The 21,200-nt window shown below is 40.0% G+C and overlaps 1 protein-coding gene across 1 annotated transcript in view; it reads right to left on the bottom strand.

The window, feature by feature from the left end:
* Nucleotides 1-15,851: 15,851 nt before the first annotated feature.
* The window catches only part of LOC146683067 (teashirt homolog 1-like), a 31,654-nt gene continuing 26,305 nt past the window's right edge, over nt 15,852-21,200 (bottom strand). Inside the window, exon 3 of the mRNA XM_085445875.1 lies at nt 15,852-20,436. Coding sequence (XP_085302001.1) covers nt 17,087-20,436 — 3,350 coding nt within the window. The 3' untranslated portion in view covers nt 15,852-17,086. The remainder of the gene's footprint in view (nt 20,437-21,200) is intronic.

Raw genomic sequence — 21,200 nt, 5'->3', positions numbered from 1 at the left:
GTATCCTTCCTCTCACCCGATGACTGTTGGGGTAGGCTTCAACCCCAATGAGACCCTGAATTGGATAAGTGGAAGACGATGATCGATGTTGTAATCGTATCATCAGATCCGTCTTCTGGACAGTTGGGTGAAAAGAGGTACTGAGCTGTCAACTGATCACCACCTGGTGGAACGTCTGGCAGAGGCCCCAGTCCGCAAGATCTTCAGCTCCTACCGTCAGCAGAGTTTCAACAGCATTTCGAAGGAAACTTGGACATTGTTGCATGGATATCAGGACCTCTGGATTGGCAGACCGTGGTGGTGGTTCCCATCTTCAAGAAGAGGGACCGGAGGATGTTCTTTCTATTATAATATTTATTGGGGTTTTTTTCCCACATTTACCCAAACCCTAAGTGCTTACTCAGCAAGCTTATGAGCACACAGTGTCCTCACTTGTTCAAAATTCTGTTGTATTTAAAGGAGACAGCTGTTCAGTGTTTCTGCTAAGGCCTTAGCCTTTAGTTTGCACAAAAGACCAAATAGCTTTGAGAAAAATGAGACAAACCAGAGAATGTAAAAGCCGTGTAATGTGAATTGTGTTTGTTGTGGGAGTAAGTCACAACTTTAACGCTGAAGATGAACACTCGATGTTTCTTGTTTGCATTTTTTCACATTTCACCATCACTCGGTGAGCAGTTGGTTAATGCGGCAGACAAGTTGGTCAAGTTGGTGTCGTCCATACAAACTGCAGGCGGCCACACAAAACTGGTGGTGACCTAAACAATCACAGAGGTTTCTGGAGCAGAATAGAGTCTCCAGGAGGGTGGCTGACAAGTCTCAGGACCTGCCACATTTAGTTTTGAGTCTGTTTTTAACCAGTCAGAAGTAGCATCAGTAATAGATGCACTTTGGAGATAAGATAAACTAACTTATCTGCTCTACCCTTGTGTCCAAATACGGTCATGTGTGAGTAAAAAAAAGTGAAAAACAACAGCTGATATCCAGGTGAATACACATGTAATTTAGCAACATAATCAATTTGACTGTTGGCTCAATCAATGAATAAATAAAACTATAAAGGTAAAAGATTTACACACTAAATCTAGTGCATCATCATCATCAGTGAATCCACTGCACTGTAGAAGAAGCTGGCGTTAACATTTACTTTCAGTCATTGTGAAGCTGACAGCTGCCAGTCAAGCCTCTCTGATGTCTCTCAGTACTGCAGCTTTAGTGGCTGTTGGCGTTCTGCTGATCATAAGCAGTAACAGATGTACAGCTAATGAATGGGGTGTTCGGACAGACTCTCTCTTGATGTTAAACAAAGCTCTGTAATGTGATGCCGGACTCGTCGCAAATTGATACCCGCCGCTAAACTGGCAAAGAAAGGCAAGTTAGGCAGGCTCACAGCCAAATGCAGCTGGGCAGCGACTGTGTTCAAAACGAATCTTTAAGGCACTTCCTTCATTCTCAGTTGCGGCAAACTTTCCTCCCAAAGGCAAAAAACCTTTTTGATCTTTAAGAAACAACATATAATCAAGAGTAGCTCCCATGCTGTATATGCACTATTACACCTCTTAGCATGATTGTGGTTAGCTCATATTTCAGTCTGCGTTCTGCATTTTTCAGAGAGGTTTAGGAACAAATAAGTAAGAATCCAGTTAGATTGTCTTTTGGTCCACATTTAATTCTTTACAAACAAAAACACATTACATTCGTATTAAATATTTGAAATCTTAGATAAAACGATCTCTGACTAAAACTTAAAAATATATCTGGGACAACAGTGAACAGAAATCCAAAATCACATTTCCTTAAAACAAGTGAGACATTGTCCTCTCACTTTGTGTCTCTAAATAATTCAAAATGAAAAATGAAAAACGATTTGAGATCACTTTCCTTTCCCATCACTCACACAGATGGCAGCCTGGCTTCCCTGACTGGCAGATGACATGACAGATGTTATTTCATTTCTCTGCTTCTGTTTGGACAGAGAATAATAATTGGATCTGTTTAATGGCACTCTCTCAATTTTTCTCCGTTATAGCTCCATTTTGTTTTCAAACTGCTGCCGATTTCTTGCTTTTTAGCAGTAAACACTACGCCGCTGGCAGGAGGCGGACTACTTTAACAAGCGACTTAAATGTTTCAATGTAATTTACTCTCACTTTAATATTTCTACAGCAGGACGACGCAGCTAAAAAGATGGATAGGGCCCGAGTGTTTGTCAGAACTTTACCTGTGCGCCGTTCAGTGCTGAAATTATTTAACTAGCTGAGGAAGGAAAAAAAAGGCAACAAAAAAAACTTTTCCTTCCCCAGCTGTCACTGTGGAAAGACACAGTGTGGCATCACGTTGGGTTTTCTGGACATCCCTGCGGCACTGGCAGAGCGCAGCCACTTCACTCTACGCTCGGTAACCAAACCTGTTTTATTCTTAGGGTACCTAGCACTTTCTGACACATTTGATGTGTTTGCATGTCTCTGTATGATGTGTGTGTACATAAATAACACAACTCTGAATATCTGTGTGCAGTAAGGAGGGCTGTGGGGAGGAGGTGGGGTGGTGGGGGGCATGTGGATGTTCCTTCTGCAGTGCTGTCTTGTTGCCGCATTTCTTGCTGACAGGTCTGATCAGAACGTGATGACAGCCTATGATTGTCAAAACGCCTGTCGCTGAGTGGCAGATTGGCTTTGGCTCTGCCTTATTTCCCACTTCCCTTCCCCCTGGTTTTGTCACATCTCTTTCCCAGCACTGGGGTTGGCTTAACTCAGAGTGAAGGTAAGAAGAGTTGCGTACAGGCAGCATGAGGAACTCAATCTCTGCGTGTTGTGTTAGGGCCATTGTAGATGTCATACGTTAATACTCCCACGGCGGTGGAGAAGGAAGCCAGATACCTGACAGTGTGGGAGTTAAACCAGGAGTTGGAGAGCAGAGTTTGGTGAGTATCTTGACAAACAAAGCAGAGCTGCTCCGTGCATTGTGTCTTGGATAGGTGTGACAAGAGCAATAACTGTAGTTTCCCCAAGAAGAATGCTTGAAACCGCACTCTTCAAATTATGCACCAGCAGATACAATTTTTAATAACCTTCATATTTTAGTTAGAAGATAAGACAAGATGAATCTCCAAAATGAAAACCCACAAAAGTAACAGGACTTTATCTTGCATGCAGCAAGACTTTGGTTTCGTTTTAAGAACAAGAATTTGTTTGTCTGTGTTACACAGAGCGTAATTCCTGAACACTGAATTGAAATAATGTTTGCATTATGCATAAAGGCAAAGTTCAAGTGAGAATCGATCAGTTTCAAAACAGTGTGGGTCTCGTATTAGATCAAAAAGCTTTGAATTAAGCTTTTTGGTAAATCTAAGGTTAATAATTTTCATTCAGCAAAATAACATTTTCCACAGTGCATGAGGCTGAGCAGGAGTCATGTTTGAGAAGCTGAGTGAAATAAAAAAGAACGGCTCATGACTGCAGCTGACTTGACTGGAAGCAACAACACACAATAGTCCTATTATACCAACAAATTATTAAAATAAAATAAAATAAAAAGATTTATTCACAGGTAAGTATACAGATAGCGTATCAGTTACACCTGCATTCATTTTGATAAAAGTGCAAGATTCACTTTTTATTGTATTAACTGAGCACTGATCATTAAATGTGTTAAAATTATAATTATATATATATATATATATATATATATATATATATATATATATATTCTGTATCAGGAGCAGTGTTGGTCAAGTTACTTGAAAAAAGTAATCAGTAACTAATTACTGATTACTTCCCCCCAAATGTAATCCCGTTACTTTACTGATGACTTATTTTCAGAAGTAATTAGTTACTTAGTTACTTTTTAAAGCATGATTTATCCCCTAAATTTGTTTAACATTTAAACCTATTTTCTGCACATTCCAGCACATAAAATAAAACAGCTTTTTGTGTTTACACTCAGTCTTTCAAATAAATGCAAGTGAAACACAGCAGAAAATAAATAAAATCAAAGATTCAGCGGTCCTATTTTCACCTGTATAGCAGGAGTGTGGCAGGCGGAGGTGTACCCTGGTGCAGGTGTGCCGTGGTCAGTGGAAGAATCTGCAAGTTTCTCTGTGAATTTTTCCCATTATGTGGCAGCGCACTCTGTGCTTGCTCGGAAGTTTTGGGGGGGGTTTTCGCTGTAAAAAGAAGTTTTCTTCCCACGCAGTGAACAGCGGACGCTAATGTTTTTGTCACTTTTTACGAAATCAAACTCAAAGTAAGGTCAGGTACTTCCAGGCATTAAACGCTGCACAGTCATATGCTCTCCCGCACTCGATATATTATCCATTGTTAATCTGCACACAGCTGTTGCCAAGAACGTCGCACTCGCTTACGTCACAGTAACGCAGTAACGCAGCGTGCTTACGGGAAAGTAACAGTAATCTAATTACCTTTTTTGCAATAGTAATCCCTTACTTTACTCTTTACTTGAAAAAAGTAATTGGCCCATCTCTGATCAGGAGTGGTTGAAGGCAATGTGGATCTTCCACTTACTGCAAATGCCTCTTAAGGTTCCACAGTCCTCTGTTAATGTGGCTAACTCTGGAGTATTAATAAAAAAAGAGATCTGATCCACAAAACTGTATTATGTTATGCATCATTACATGAAATCTGTAGTAATTTGGCAATTATTTGTGATGAAAAAATTGCAAATGTGCTGATGTGTACGTGCACACAAATTCACATTTATACTTACATTCAGAGTCCGGCCAGAACCTCATAGAAATTACTCCACAAATAGTGACGTAGTTGCTGCAAAATGGCATTGACTACGACTTTTCTACTATAACTGACCACTCAGGGGACTTTTTAACTACAAGCCTCATTCCTCATTCACACACACTTTTTTGCGAGCACTTTATTCTACATATAAACACTTTGACTAACATTCGCTCGCTTGCACTCTGATGGATGCTTTGGGAGGAACTCGGGGTTCAGTATCTTACCTCCGTTCAGTATCTGACCTTCCGATTGGTGGATGACCTACTCTACCACCTGAGCCACAGCTTCCCCAAATAAAGCAGAAAACAACAAGTTGAGAGGAGTCCGCTATTGCAAAGACACGCACTGTAGAAGATTGGTGCTCTGAATGTGATGTGTTGGCTGTCTGTCTCCATTTATAATTGGAAGTTTTTGCAATAATTTGCAAACCTTCGCCAATCTGTCTGATTGTGATTACAGTCAATCAGAGCACGATTGTGTGGAGACATCCCGCCAGATGACCAGTGCAAGCACCTTGTGGTCACCTAGTGGTGACAAAAAGGTTGAGGGCGAGGCAAGCTCAACCTCAACCAACTAGTTAGTTACCTCGACCACTTGTAGCTGGTCCCTGAATGCAAGTAATTGAATAAAATCGCAGAGCAACCACTGATTTGTGATAGCTGTGAGGAGGTTGCCATCCTGTTCATTTTCTATTGTGACAACTCCACAGATCTGATTATATTATTTATCTCTGTCTCTCTTCTACAGCGTGTCTTTCGTTCTGTCTTCCTTCTCTCACACCCAACTGGCCGCAGCAGATGGCTGCCCCTCCCTAAGCCCGGTTTCTTCCTGTTATAAGAAAGTTTTTCCTTCCCACTGTTGCCAAGTGCTTGCTCAAAGGGGTCTGTCTGATTGTTGGGGTTTTCTCTGTAGTGTTGTAGGACATTTACCTTAAATTATAAAGGCCTTGAGGTGACTGCTGTTGTGATTAGGTGCTATATAAATAAAGCAGAATTAAACCAAATGTAGAATGAAATAGCGAGGCATTTATATTGTCCTCCTCTACTAACTACTTAAAGTGCTTCCCTCTCCAGGCCAAATTCAACCACTCACAAAAAATAGAAAAAACAAGGTGGTGACGGCTGAAATGCCAAACACACGTCTTTAGTCCACAAACCAATAGGTGATGTTACAATGGTTACATCTTGTGGAGGCTATTGTTGCATAGAAACCACTAAAAAATAAGAAGCAAAAATAAATGGTGTGAGAGTCAAACACATCAACAGTTAAGCTAATCACTTAATTTGATTTAAACGAGGTAAAAGCAAGCCATGAGACTGCAAACTCGCTTAAAAATGGAAACCACACTGATATGTTTACAGTCACAGTGTCCCCAGATTGCAGCAGTGCTGTTTATAGAGTTCATATCACATGATAGACATCCCAAATTCGATCTCTCGTTTGACTTATAATGGCCTCAGATTAAATCTGCCCTTATGCAGCCAGTCCTCTTTGCTAAAACAGCTATGTGGGTGTGCTCAGCTCCCCAAACTAGCTCATCGTATAATTCAGTTTAGTGCAATGTCCACGCTCGTCACCGCTCTTCCACCGCCCACCCCCTCCCTTCAGTTCCCTGTCACTCTCATTTCTGCTGCGATCATGGTTGTTGGATAACTGTTAATTAAAGAGATGTCAAACACTTGCCAGTGATAGCAACTTAATTTGGGGCTAGAAAATAAAAACAGAGATATAACATATGTAGTGCCTTTAAAAGAGTAAAAGAGAGAATGGGGGAGGCCTGGTTTGACTTTGCAGGAAGTTGGTTGTGTTGTGGATCCAGGACATGAGTTACCCTCGGTGGAGATGTTAGGCAAGGCAAAAGTGACAGGCCAACATCCATCCGCCTCCTCAACTTGTCTATTTATATGTATATTCATATTCATGAGCTATTGGACCATGCGCTGTTGGCGATGCATTTAGCTTTATTGGAAAAACTGAATCTCAGTCCTTCCCCCTGGCAACTGACAGAGAAAGATTGCAGTGCCCAAGTGACAAAGGACTGGCAGGGCCTGGTACTAAATCATGATATTGACGTGGGCAATGAAAGCAGAATCTCAACTGTGGACTTGCAAAAATGCCTCAATATCACTTTGGGCATTAAGTGGATTGTTACTTATTCTATTAACACATCTTCTAAAGACTTGTAAGTCTTTGGGCAGCGTTTTGAAGACAGGGGAGAGGAACACAGATGACATGATAATTTATTATGACCCCTGTGCTTCAAGACTCTTTCAAACTTTTACCTCTGTGTCGCTACAGACAGGAGCAGTCTGTCTTGAGAACAGAGTGCATATTCATCTGATGAGATGACTGTTAACCTTTAAGTCAGCCAATAATTTTAAAACACAGCAAAACTAAGACTTTCAAATTATCAGTGTCTGCTGGAATAAAAGGCAGCCTGACATCTGTAACACAGAGGAAATGCTAAAGCTGCGTTTGAAGCACCAACTCAGCTGTACCCAGTCAAGAGGAAGATAGGAAGAAAAAAAACTAAATATAGTTGTTGCTTTTAAAATAGAAAGGACTATTAGGAGAAAAAGACTGCAGTAACATTTGAAAAATACAAAAAATAAATATATATGTATATTCAGCTCAGTGTTATAAGGTTTATGTGTCAAGACGTGATAAATAAAAATCCTCTGGTCACCCCATAATTCAGTAGCTTGCACCACCTTTAGCAGCAATAACTTGAACTAAAGTTTTCTGTATGACTTGAATGAAATGTTGACCAACTCTTCTTTACAACTTTGCTTTGGTTCATTCAGGTTTGTGGGGATTCGTTAATGCATATCTGACTTTCAATCAGGTTGAGGTCTGGACTTTGACTGGGTCACTGGAAAACCTCAAATCGCTTTTTTTCAGCGTTTCTGTTGTAGATTTGCTGCTGTCCTTGGGATCACTGTCGTGTGTCACGACTTTGCTTTAGCCCTCAGAAAGAATGCCTCACATTTGATTCCAGACTCAATGATGGGAAGGTGCCCAGGTCGGGTGGCAACAAAAAAACCCAAGAAAAAAACCAACATAAAATGCCCAAATCATCACCACTCCACCACCATGCTTGACAGTTGACTGTTTGGTTTTCTGCAGACGTTGCCGTGTGCATTATCACCAAACATCCCCACTTTGGTCCCATCCGTTCAAAGGACCTTGTTCCCGAAGTCTTGTAGTTTGTATCGATGAAGCTTTGCAAACCCAAACTGTGCTGCCATGTTCTTTTTAGTGAGAAGAGGCTTCCCCTTAACAACCTTTCAAAAGAAGCTCTGCTTGTTCAGTCTCTTTCTAATTGTACTTTCATGAACTTTAACAGTTGACATGCTAACTGAGGCCTGTAGAGTCTGAGATGTATGTCTTGGGTTTTTTGCAGTTTTTCTGAGCATTGGACATTCTGACCCTGAGGTGACTTTGCTGCGACAGCTACTGGGATAATTGACAGCTGTCCTGAATGTTTTCCACCATAATTTTTTGCAGTGATGAATGATGGACTTTAAATTGTTTGTAAATAATGACTCCCAGATAGATGGGTAACAATTGCTTTTCTGCAATCACTGAGAAGTTCTTTTCTCCTTGGCATTGTGTTAAAAGATATAATACAGATAAAATAATCTACTTTTATAGAGATGCACACTCTTCAAGTGCATTTGATAGCAGGACCTTGCTACTATCCTAATGTTTCACAAATTACTTCTGCATTTTGACTTAATTTTTGTTAATTAAATAGTGTCATGGTATAACGTGTCCAATATAAGATTGTTTATCTGATCTTATATTTACATCATTTTAAGACCTGGCATGGACTGGATGATTTTTCTTCTTATGTTCTGACACATAAAACGATTGTAGATACATCAAACTAACTCCCCCAATTATATACCAATAACAACAACTTCGAGGTTTTCCAGTGACTGAGCAGAGCAGGCGTCACTGAGTCAGTGACAATAGCACTCCAGCACTCCAGAACGTGATCAGTGCTGACACACGCCCTACTGTGTCTGAAAGCAGTCCAGCTCAGAGTGAGTCATTAAAATGCCAGAGGGCACAGGTAAAAAAACACTGTTATTTTTGATAAAAATGCTCAAACAAATCTCACATGATGATGCAGTCAAATCATAATCTTACTTACTTAAAGCAAGGGAACCTCTTTTTCATTTACATGTATGTTTTTGAACATTCCCGAAACACAAATATCCTTCGCTTTGTAATTTTATGCAAAAAGAATATTTAATTTGCATGCAAAACATGAAAGATTATCTTTTTTTGTCTGAGAAAGATGACTTTGAAGCTCATAATCATTACTTGAAGCTGATTCTTGCACTTCTCTTATTGATTTGTGGCTTCTCTCTCTCCCCAGATCTGCGCCTCCCCTCTCTCTTCCCCCAGTTTCCTGCACTTCCTCCCTCAGTTCTTCAAGCCTCTGACAGTAGCGCTGCACATATAGACACTGCTGCCTTTGCATAATGTGGATGCATCGTCTGTAGGTCGAATGAAGCTCCTTCGACATGTGTCAGAAGCTTACCGTGTACGCTTGGACTAATGATGGCACAACGGCCAGCCCACTGCCCCTCAGCATATGCCCACTCTCACTTGTGTGTTTGAGTGTGCGTGCGCGCAGGGGGTGGCAGGGTTCGTCATGCTGATTAAAAGCAACCCCCCCCTCACAAAGCTCCTCAGAAAAAGACAGCAGGGAACATGAACCACTGTCAGGTTGGCCCAGATGAGGACACAGGATCCATGTCACCTGAATTTACCGGCCTAATATGACAGCCAAGTTGTGATCCCTTGTCTGGGACATGTCACGTTTGCAGAGTTTGCTCTTATTCTCATGCAAATGATGTCAGGTTTGGACAGAATGTGAATGAGACTCGTCACACTGTCCAAGGGTCTAAACCCAACCGCATGACAGTGGTTTCCCGCTCAACTCAAGATGAAATAAATACGACATTTGACATTCAAACCTGGCAACCCAACCCAGGAATAGTTCAAAATAATGAGGAATTTGTGAGAGCAACCACAGCACCGCGAGTGTAACCTATTTACTTTTTCTGAGGTGCTAAATGGCACATATTTAAATTCCAGCACAAACACGCGCACAATCTGCTGCCTCAAGATTTCTCTGAGAAAAACACTTACACAGATTCACCCTTTATTCACATACGTTGGCACAGACTCAGGTCTTTAATTACATAATATAAAGTAATTTTTAATATGCTGAAAGAACTGACACTGTAATAAATATAAAGCAGGTAGACGCGCACTATCTCTGGTCACAAAGACATCTCAAAAACTGGAAAGTTCCTGTGGAGCACTCGCTCAAAAATTAAACTATGGAGTGGAGAAATGATAGGATTCCCCCTTAGTGACACACCTATATATAAATATCTTTAGCGATGGTGCGGTGCATCACACCTGTGGGCTTTACATCACTGGAAAAAAAGCTTTGATAGATCCTAAAAGACACTCCATCCATTCAGAACGCTGGCAGCCGTCATTATTCTCAAAAGAATCGACTTTGTCACTTCTCCATTCTTCAAGAGCCTCTCGCTCGGCCTGATGAATTATGTCGTCTGTATCTTCCAAAACAAGGCTCATTCCTGACAGGTACACAACACTTTACAAGATGCTTTTGACTGCCTGCAGAACTCAGCGGGGACAAACTTGTCAACAAGCAATCAAGATTCAACTCTCTGTCCATGATGAGATGTCTCTGGTGATTTTAAACCTTCAGCTTCACTTCAAATTTGGCATCGAGACTTAATGTTTTTACAAAAATTTAAGGTGCTATATTGTTCTGCTGTCAGGATAGCTGCGGCGGAAAGAAATAAGTCTGACACCTCAGGTGTATGTATTTGTTACTTGAGAAAAATAGTTTGGTTTTGATTGACATCTTACAACTTTCAAGTTGAGTTTGGTTCATCGCTTAGGCTGTAAGTAATACATTTTTAGGCTACTAAGATAGAGTGCAACACCTGAAACGACTTTAACAAACAATATTTTTAAGGGACACTCTGCAATTTAAAGGGTGGCTCAGTGTGTATTTATGAGTACAGTTTTTTAGGGGCTGGATTGACAGGAATGATCAAATACTTATTGATCCATTACCAATATTTATCATTTTTACCAACGAGAAGGAAAAACTATAAGAAAAAAACATACTTAGCTGCAAGGTAACCAAATTGTTTTCTGTATTTAATAAATATATTAGTAATGAATTATAAAAAGTTACATGAACTGTTTCAACTTCTCATTAAAAACTCTTTAAACACGGTCACCTTCAAATGTTATCCAAAAATGGGACATGCTAGTATAGGTCTCCTTTAATTATTACAGCATTTAGGAGCACAGGCAGAATAAACTTGATGGATTTTCTCTCCTCTTTGTGTGCTTTTAATTAAGATATTATAAGTTGTTATATATATATGTAATGAATGAATATATATATATATGTAATGAATGAATATATATATATATGTAATGAATGAATATATATATATATATATATATATAAACACCCAGCACGCCCCTGCGGGCGGTTTTATCCTTCAAGCTCGGGTCCTCTGCCAGAGGCCTGGGAGCTTGAGGGTCCTGCGCAGTATCTTAGCTGTTCCCAGGACTGCGCTCTTCTGGACAGAGATCTCCGATGTTGTTTCCGGGATCTGCTGGAGCCACTCGCCTATCTCGGGAGTCACCGCACCTAGTGCTCCGATTACCACGGGGACCACCGTTACCTTCACCCTCCACATCCTCTCGAGCTCTTCTCTGAGCCCTTGGTATTTCTCCAGCTTCTCGTGTTCCTTCTTCCTGATATTGCTGTCATTCGGAACCGCTACATCGATCACTACGGCCGTCTTCTTCTGTTTGTCTACCACCACTATGTCCGGTTGGTTAGCCACCACCATTTTGTCCGTCTGTATCTGGAATATATATATATATATATATATATATATATGAAATAAAACAAAACTACTGCTGTTTATAATCCTAAAATTAAAGAAAATAAAAAATCATGTGGTTTTACTAACTGTAGCCTCACAGCAGAAACTGCTTAAATGAAAGCACATTGTCCGCTTTGCCACGGTGCTGTAGCAGAGAGATTTTCACCCCTATGTTTCATTATAGCGAGCGTGCATTTTGAAAGCGAGGTGCTGCTGTACAGGTTGCTCAGGGAGCACCGAGAGGGGATGGAAGAGGACGAGGTTAATTCGCCAAACCCTCGCTGTCGGCACGAGTACACATGTATGCGTGTCACAAGGATTCAAAGGCCGCCCGCGCCGTCGCTCCCTGACATGTAATTCTTCATGGATGTACAGATGTTGCTACTCAGTACCAGAACAGCTTACTGCGACTTGAAGCGTTCTGTTTCGATTATTATAAATGGATAACAGCCTGCATCATGACGCCTGTTGTCATAAACAGCCTTTTGTTTAACATCAGATTTGCGCTGCTGTCTTGTGAGCCTCTGTTCGTCTGATAATAGTGATGACACGGAGCCAATTTATTTTGTGTCTTTTTTTTTTTAAGCAAACAAGAGTCATGCAAGAACAAACAGAACACTGACTGCCTGACAAAGTCATACGTGGAGCTTTTGTATAAGTTGTGACAAGAGAAAGACGGTTTGTGTGAGAGGACATGTCAGAGCTGTATGTTGACAACATAATAATGAATGTACCGAGTGAGTGATGCTGGAGAGGACAGTTTTCACAAGTTGCTCTACTACTGATCTCCTAAGGAAGTTTAGATTAAAATTATGGAAGCATAGTGTGTATTTTATTTATAATTATACAATGTAACTATCATTTCACAAATCTCTTAATGAGTTATATATGCATATGTAGCTTTAAAAGGATTTCATTCTCTGAGTTACATAAAAGAAGAGACAGCTTTTTTTTACACCTATTCATCTGCTTTTATTTATTATAATTATTCTGTGGCGTTCAATAATACAATATTTGTGATTGAAGTTCATCAGGCATCACATCAGCTCTCTGTAGGTCCATCTGTTGTAAACTATCAAATGTATTATGTACAGATATACAGATATAACTAATCATTCTGACACGGTGATCTCCCTTTAAAAAAAAATGCAGTGTTTGATTGACTCATCCATCCACCCCAACCTCCTCCTCTTCTTAAACTTAATTTAGACTTCCCTGTTGAATCTAGAGTTCACAATGTAGCTTATGCAAGTGGTCAACACTGTTGCCAGCATTTAAACCTGTGCAAGCTGTAATGACATTTCAAGGGTAGGACATGTCAGGTAATAGCATTTCAGAGTGTTTGTGTTTATGATGCAACTATGGCACAGATTGAACGCAGAAGCATAAATTCACTGTTATGCAGACTTTTTTGCTTTAAATGTCGTCACTACAAACAGAAGACATCTTTGTCACTGGTAACAGTTCACGTTACAATTAAACATTAAGCTATTATTTGATATAAGCTGCTTGAACAAATGACACATGGGATTGTTTCTTGTGTTGCAGGATTTGTCAAATAGTAACAGTGAAATATTTAACAAGTAATTTTTTCTCTTTTTTGAAATATTTACTTTTTTTTTTTTTAACCCAGAGGAAACTTCAGTGCATAAAGTTTCCTGGACATTTCTGTCGAGTCAGTCGTATCTACGCACATTAGCTGATCTTTTGAGAATTGTACTTCAGCACATTGCTGTTACGTGAGACTTTATTGCTTGTGACTCTGCTCCGTATTTATCACTGCTGCGTCTTATGTTTCCTTGCCACACAGAACACGCTGCAAGGCACTGGAACGCTATTGTTTCTTGGGAGAAATGCCTCGGGCTAGTGTTCAAGAGCAGCGCAGGGTGGGAGCGTGTCGACTTAAATACCTTCAGTGAAGACATGTCATGGCCTCTTTTATCAGGTGTCTCACTAGCTGAACTATAAAGCTCGGCTCTGTGTTAAACCATTAAGTTAAATCCTGTTTTCTATGACAATGTTTTGTTCACTTGCTTGTGAAAAGGATTATTCTGTTTGAAATTGCTCATAGACATTTACTGACTAGAATTGAAAAACCTTACATCAATTTAATCCTATATGAAGTATACCATCGTAACAAGGCATGTATTAAATTTGTATGCAAGTTTTTATTCAGTGGCTTTTTGGACCAACAGTGTGTAAAGTGGTAAACAATATATTTTTCTTCAGTGACAAACAAGATTTTCATTTACATTTGGTTTAATTCTCTGAACAGCTGCTTGTATATACGGTAATGGATGGGCTCAACAAGAATATGAAACGTTACGTTAGAGAAGTTCGGTCATTATTGACACAGAATGTTAGAAACCTGTTTTTTTGTTGTTATAGTAGTTCTAAGTTAACCGAAACAATGCCCAAAGGTTACAAAAAACTAACTTAAACACACTTTTGAAGATTTGTCAAAAAATGTATCACTGGAAAAAAAAAATGTGGCTCACTTTCTTCAGTTTGAATCAGCAGCGGACAAAACCTACACTGCTTACCCAATTCAGTCTGGCCCCATCTTTAAAAATCAGGAACTGAGCATAAAAAATATTGACCCTGCAACATGACTGATAACACTGCATCCTTGAAACCTGTTGTAGAGAGCTTAAGATGTCTGGAGCAAGATTTCAGAAGTCTTATAAGTTTATTGTAAGCCACACTGTGCGACACAGCCCTACGACATGTCTAACTTATCTCCTCCTTAACAGGAGAGCCAATCTGAATAAAACGTATAGACATATAGATGTTAATAATTCCTGTATGTGTGACAGTGCATGTATAAAACAGATTTATTATAAATTCCACTTTTTTCAATTCTCATTTTCATTCCCCGGGGATCACGTTTAAGTGTCAATGTGAAAAAAAATGGTGGGTTTTTATTAGTTTTTTCAATAAAAGAAATGAACCAGACTACAGGACACTGTAGTTTGGTTCATTTGGTTCATTTCACTGAGCTTCTTTCACTGACAAAAAATGAAAATGCAATTCTGTGCAACTGGAAAGAAGTATAAATAATTAAATGAAAATGAGTTGCTGTACACCCGCCTTTACTATAGGTGACATATTTTACCCTTACAAACAAAAACCAGATGGAAAATATTTATATAACAAAACAACTGGTTTGATCAGTGGCTCATTCCAAACAGCTGGCTCTGAGCTCTGTACAGCTTCAGCCTTGGTTAGCATCTTTAAAATGTCCACGTTTAGCTTAGTTAAGTATATGAGTAGGTCTGTTGTTACAAATATTCCCTACATTTTACATTGATGAACTATTTGTTAACATAATTATTAGCTTTCGCCACTGTTTCCAGCTTGTAACAGGAAATGATCCAGGCCTAAATACTAAAAATGACCCATTTCCAGTCCCTGGACTTTACTTTAGCTTTTGCTAACTCACCACAACTAGATTTTCATTTTTGTTGGAATCACCAATATTTTTTTAATTTCCATCTATTCATCTATTTCGATTTTAAACAATTGCTGTTTTTGAGCTGCTTTGCTGCATTTGTATTGGTTGGTGAGAATATGTAAGCCATAACACCAGTCGTACTACTTTTAGACACCGCGGTTAGAATTTTGTTCCTGGCTATCTTTGGTTGCAAGTCTGTTACAAAAGCCAACTGTCAACCTCTCTCATCAAAGAGCTATTATTTTGAAGCCATCCCATATGGAAAAGATATATATAAATCTTATAAAGTTTGTATCTGTCTTGTGTGAAATTTGTATGAAAAGCATACAAGAGTGAAAACACATATAAGATCCCTTGAAAAATTATATAATGAAACTTGTTTGTTTTGGATACTTACTAAAACAATATATGAAAGTAATGAGAAAGTGGCCACTTTCATGAGTAAATCATATAAGTTTTTACTATTTCTTTTCCATATGGGATAACAAAGGTCTTATTTGGATTTTGTCCTGCTCGAAATTCCCTGGACAAACACGGATGTGTTTTGATGAGCATATTAGGTTTAAAAATTAAATTGATGGAACTTCAATGTATAAGTTCAGCAAAAATAGTGAAAAAATGTTTGTAGAGTCATGTTTATCTGTGTTATACTCTTCTGAAAATCACTCAGACAACACTGCATCTTATTCCAGGACATGGAATTTATTTTACAACTGAGAATAAAAGAATGCCATTCTGAATAACTGGGTTGATGACAAAACCTGGAAATTAGTCACTGAAGAATGTTTTTTTTAAATGTTATATACATTTCCAAGCATCAGAACAGATGCCAGTAAGTTCTGTCACGTTATGTAGACCACACCTAGGGACTTACTGGTTACTGAAAAAAGGACGTCGTGGTCCAACACGATCCTGTAGCTTTATACAGCCTCCCTCCCTCACATTTGTGTAGAAAATAACATTGTAAAAATGCACACAGTACAAATAATGCAGAACTTTAAAGAGCAAGATATGCTGACATACATGTATACATACTTGCTGATTATTTATACAGTAAGTTTTAAACTTCATTAACTTTACAACTGTAGCTTCACAATGATAAAATTGGTAGCCTTCAAAAGCAAATACTGTACACGTTGAAACAACCAGGAAATGATATTTTACTAGATAAACAAATATCCTAAATATTTTGCAAAACTTACTGTGATTTGATGGCAAACCGAACAATTTTATGATCAGCTCCCCAAAATGTTTGTCGAGGGCATAAAAACTAAAAAGAGTAATGTGTTGTCCTTTTTACTCGTACAATTCTTCATCAGTTGACACTTAAAGTGCTGAAATCACCTTAACATTTTAAAACACTCTTATTCTTTCCCAATATACCTTTACATAAACAGCTGTATCCAAAATTTGCTAAACGGGTATTTCAGTTTTGTTGTCATGACTGAAATTTTCATAAGACATAATACACTCACTGGTTTACATGAAAACATGCACAAACTGTCTCATAAATAATATGCAAGTCGTGTTGAAATATATTTATCTTAGAAAATGATTCTGAAACAGTGATCGAAATAAGAGCATGGTTTAGTTGTAAAACAACAGGTGGACCATTTTTAAAGGCTCAGATAAGATGCAGTGCATTAGGAAAGCAACAATCTGTCAGTGACTATGTAGTGCCATTGCTACTTTAATTTGTCACCCAAAAAATTCACTGTTTACTGTATGGCCTAGAGCCTCTGTAGTGCAGGCTCCTGCCATGTTTTATTAGCTGAAAAATTACCGTGTGCGGTATTAAAGCTCCTGCGATTTTCATGTGTTGTAAAAATACAGCTTTGGCACTATCTGTTACGACAGATTGTAGCTTAGAGTCATAGTGCAACAGTTATCTATCATGCTATCGGCTTTATTTGACTTCATTGTTTATCGAACTTTTCCAGCTCTTTCACGAAGATGAGATGAGCCTCTGGTGATTTTCCGTGTGTTTTGCAAAGATGCAATTTGATTGCATGTTTGCTCACAAATGTCCGATTGCAAAGTTTGCACTGATATATTGAGGCAGTGTCCTCTTCTGTGAGTCCAGGTGAACTAAAAGTCTTGTCCTCTATTCTGCTGACGGCCTGCTGCTCTATTAAGTCTATGGAGAGCTTCGAAAGGTCTTTTAGAGTAAAACCAAGGTGGGACTCCAAATGGTGAATATAGGACGAAGGAGTCCTGAATTGGGAAGCACAGTCACTGCACAAAAACAGAGGCTGACCAGAGTCCATGTTTTTTAGGAACTTTGTTCCCCCTGTCCGCTTTAACTGGTATTTTACATTGGCCAGCCAATGTGAGATAGTAGTCATTGAGAGACCAGTGAATTTACAGATGTGGACCCGTTCCTGGGGTCCTAAGTCACTAATTACAAACTTTCCTTCCGGGGTTTCTCTAAGACTGGAGGCAAACTGGGCCTGAAGAATCAGGAGGTGTTGGGGATTCCAGTTTGACTGTCTGCCTTTCCGTCTTTGAATGGGAGATAGCTCTTCCATGCCATCCTCCAAAGTACAGCCATCGATATCGGATTTATCTGAGATGGAAGATGGGGTTGTAGACTTTGGTGTTAAACGACCCGTCAGATTTTTCACCATGTCTGAAATGTCCATCAAAGCATTTTCTCTTAGAGGTGGCGATGATGTCTGAGAGAAATCTTTGAAGACCGGCCTGGTGTTGTTTACATTGCTGTTAGGTGTCGCAAGAGTCCCCTTAGCTGTGCTTCCATTGCTGTTTTTGGATTTTGTCAAGTCGATGGGCTGATCATCATTGACGTCGTCATCATTGTGGTAGTGACTCATAGGATCTGTTTGCTTAATCTGGGCAGAGTTGTTGATCTTATAAAGCATTGCAAATGGGTCTACAAAGGGTGTGGACACTTTTGCCGCTTTCCCCAAGTGGTTGTTCATGACGGACTGCAAAGCACTAAGAGGGTTAACAAGGGATTGTTCTGGTGAATGATCAGTGATGATGCTCAGGTTACTGCAGCCATTGCTTACTGTCTTTTTGGGCGAATCCGCTTCAGTTTTTATTTTTATATTTATTTTACTCTCTGTTTGCTCTCTTTCTTTGCCCTTTAGCTCATTCCGATCCTCCAATTCACTGTCCTTCAGTATCTTTGAGAGGTTTTCAGGATATGGTGAAGCCTGTTTGTCCTTAGGATTTAGCACTGGTGACTTTGCAGATCTACACTTATTCTCTACAGGTTTTTCCTCTTTCTCATTCTTCACTAAGCTTTTCCCTGTAACTTTTTCCACTAGCTCTTCCATGGCCAGCACATTGCTCTTGTGACTTGGGGGTGGAGAGGGGCTATTTGGGGAATGGATCAGAGAGCCTAACTCAGAGGACATTACCTTCAAACTAGTGCTACTGAACAAAGGTTGAACCTGTGCACATGAGGGCAAAGGCTTCAGAGATCCATGGAGCTGATAGGCAGCGTGAATGCTGGGGTATCCACCCCAGGTTGGTGTACCTGTTTGGGCCTTACTGATAGCACTTGAAACTGTGTTCTCTAAAGACTTCAGGATGTCCAGCCCACCTTTAGGTGTTTCTTCTAAATCTTCTTCTGTAAGGTACTGGTATGACCTGGCCCTTTCAGGTTTGTCTGTTTTTTCAGGGAGGTCTTCTTTTTCTTCTTTTATTTGTCTCTCTGGTTCCCTAACTTCAGTTTTCTCGTCCTCTGTATCTTCATCTTTCTTTTCTTCGTGTTTCTCCTCAGGGCTGGAGGGCTGCAATGGGGAGTCAGGGTGTGGCTTACCATTGGGCGGCGGGAGCCGTGTGGTAGTGGGAGGCAAGGGAATCGACTGTATTTTCTCTTCAATCACAGGATCAAAAACTAGCTGCTTCCCCTTTTTAGATGCTGTATTTGTGACTTTAAGAAAGTGTCCCGTGACCATCATGTGGGCTGTCAGTTGTTGCAAGGTGTCATGCGAACTGCCACATTCCATGCATTTGAGAATTTGTGCCTTTCGTGCCTCAAACTGCCAAGTATAACTAGCACCATTTTGGTAACCGTATCGATTATTAGGAGTGACATAAGGATTGGCCAGTTTTTGGTCTTTTGGAGATTCTCCCAGGTGTATGCCAGATGAGACGGACTCTGGTGAGCTCGGCGACATCAAGTCTTGAAACGCTCTTTTTTTGGTTGGGGGGACCAGTTTTGAGGTGAGGGCTGGCATTGGTTCTTTTAGAGGCACTTTTTGATAGTGTTTTGTTTTGATCATGTGAACACTAAGGTCTTGCAGTGATTCAAAAGAGTGGCCACAGTACATGCATTTCAGAACTTTCTGGGCATCTTCTTTGCCTTCCATCTCCAGCAAGGAACGTTTTCGTGGCTTGGACCACTTCTTGCTTCGATCATCCTCTGCATCTTTGTTGTCATCTCGGTAGTGGCCAGTCTCGTTCATATGTACAGTTAGGCCTACCAAAGTATCATAGGCAGCACTACAGTCCTTACACCTAAACTTGCTAGCTCCAGTAAACACTGGGCCATACAGCTTGTTGTTTTGCCTATAAAGCTGCACGGTGCTGAAAAGGCTGGGCTCAGGAAGGAGTTGATACGGATTATACTGCAAAGTTTTAGCCAAGGCTGCTTGATGCCAATCATATGCTACTCCTGTACTGCCAGAGCTTACACTGATGCCACTGTTGCCGTTACTCGACACTGTTCTTGCAATGGTACTGCTGGTGGTAATATTTGTTGTTACTGAAGTGTTGTTACTGCTACATCTGTTCTTTACATGGACATTTCCCAGGCTATGACTGTTCAGGAATCCATTGCTCCCTTTGTGATTGCTCCCACTGCCATTGCTTGCTGAAATACTGTTTCCTTGTTTATTTTTAAGCATGTCCAGAGCAACATTGGACCAAGAGGCATCCGAGATCAGGTTTGCATAGACGGCTTTCATCTTTTCCAGACTGTCCTGTAGTGAAAGGCCATTGATGGATTCACTACCTTCCCCCAGCTTCTCCTCCACCCTGTCCAGATCACCTAAGGAGGGGGTAGTCTTAAGGTCCACCAGCTGATCACTGGTAGTGCTGAGGGGAGAAGCATACCCAGCATCTGGGTTAGTGCCATTGCTGAGTGGAGAGTTCTGGCAGCTATAACGATCTCTTGCGTCTTCCTCATCATTGAAAAAATAGTCTGCATCTTGACCATCCAGGGAAAGGCCATCATCCAGAAGATGTTCCTCTTCATCGGCTTTGCCACCCTTGAATTCATCTTCAGGTCCATAAGCTGGAAAACAAAGCAAGGAGGAAAACCGAGATTAGATACAAATGTCTTAGCAAATCAATACACTTGAACACAAGAATACACCTCTGGCCCTCCCTATATGCAGGTGGTGAATGCAATAATCCTTAAGAGATTTTTGTCAATAGTCCCTGTAGAGGACAAAGATATAATAAAGTGGCAAACATCCATGTCTTGACAATGACAGATAGTCCTCTTCACTGCACTGCCAAATGGAACTGTTGAACACTACAACCTATCTTGGGCAAGGAGCAGACATGACTCAAGAAATTTATCCACCAAGTTTAAAAAAAGCAAAAACATAGAAAAGAAATTGAATTAGGCAGAGAAGATTATATATATTCTGTGGTAGTACTCCACAATGGAAAAGACACGCTTTTGCTAATCATATAACAAACGAAAGGAAAAAGTGTGCAAGGCCTCACAGTTTAAGATTTAAAGTATTCTGTTCTTTTCTTTATTATATGTCTTACATAAACACACACTGGAACAATGGTGGCTAATCATACCAAACATGAACAAAGTTTACAATGACGAGGTGCATATAATAAGAAGTAACACCTGAGAGCTGAAGCTTCAGAGGGCTTTAAATGCTCTGCTGCAGACAGCTTTTATACTCCTAGCTCTGCATGACATCAAAAAGGGGGTGTATCCCTAATAAGGTCATCTCAGCCACACAGTTGATTTTGAGTAATAGTACCGAGTCATAGTAACATAGAACCTTGAGGTGACTCTTGTGATTTGGCACT

This window comes from Copadichromis virginalis, linkage group LG22 (assembly GCF_057382275.1).
Source record: "Copadichromis virginalis isolate Kocher_CV1m ecotype Utaka linkage group LG22, C_Virginalis_male_GT1.1, whole genome shotgun sequence".
Lineage (NCBI taxonomy): Eukaryota > Metazoa > Chordata > Actinopteri > Cichliformes > Cichlidae > Copadichromis > Copadichromis virginalis.
The sequence above is the reverse complement of the archived record's forward strand: the minus strand, read 5'-3'. Positions and strand labels throughout refer to the sequence as shown.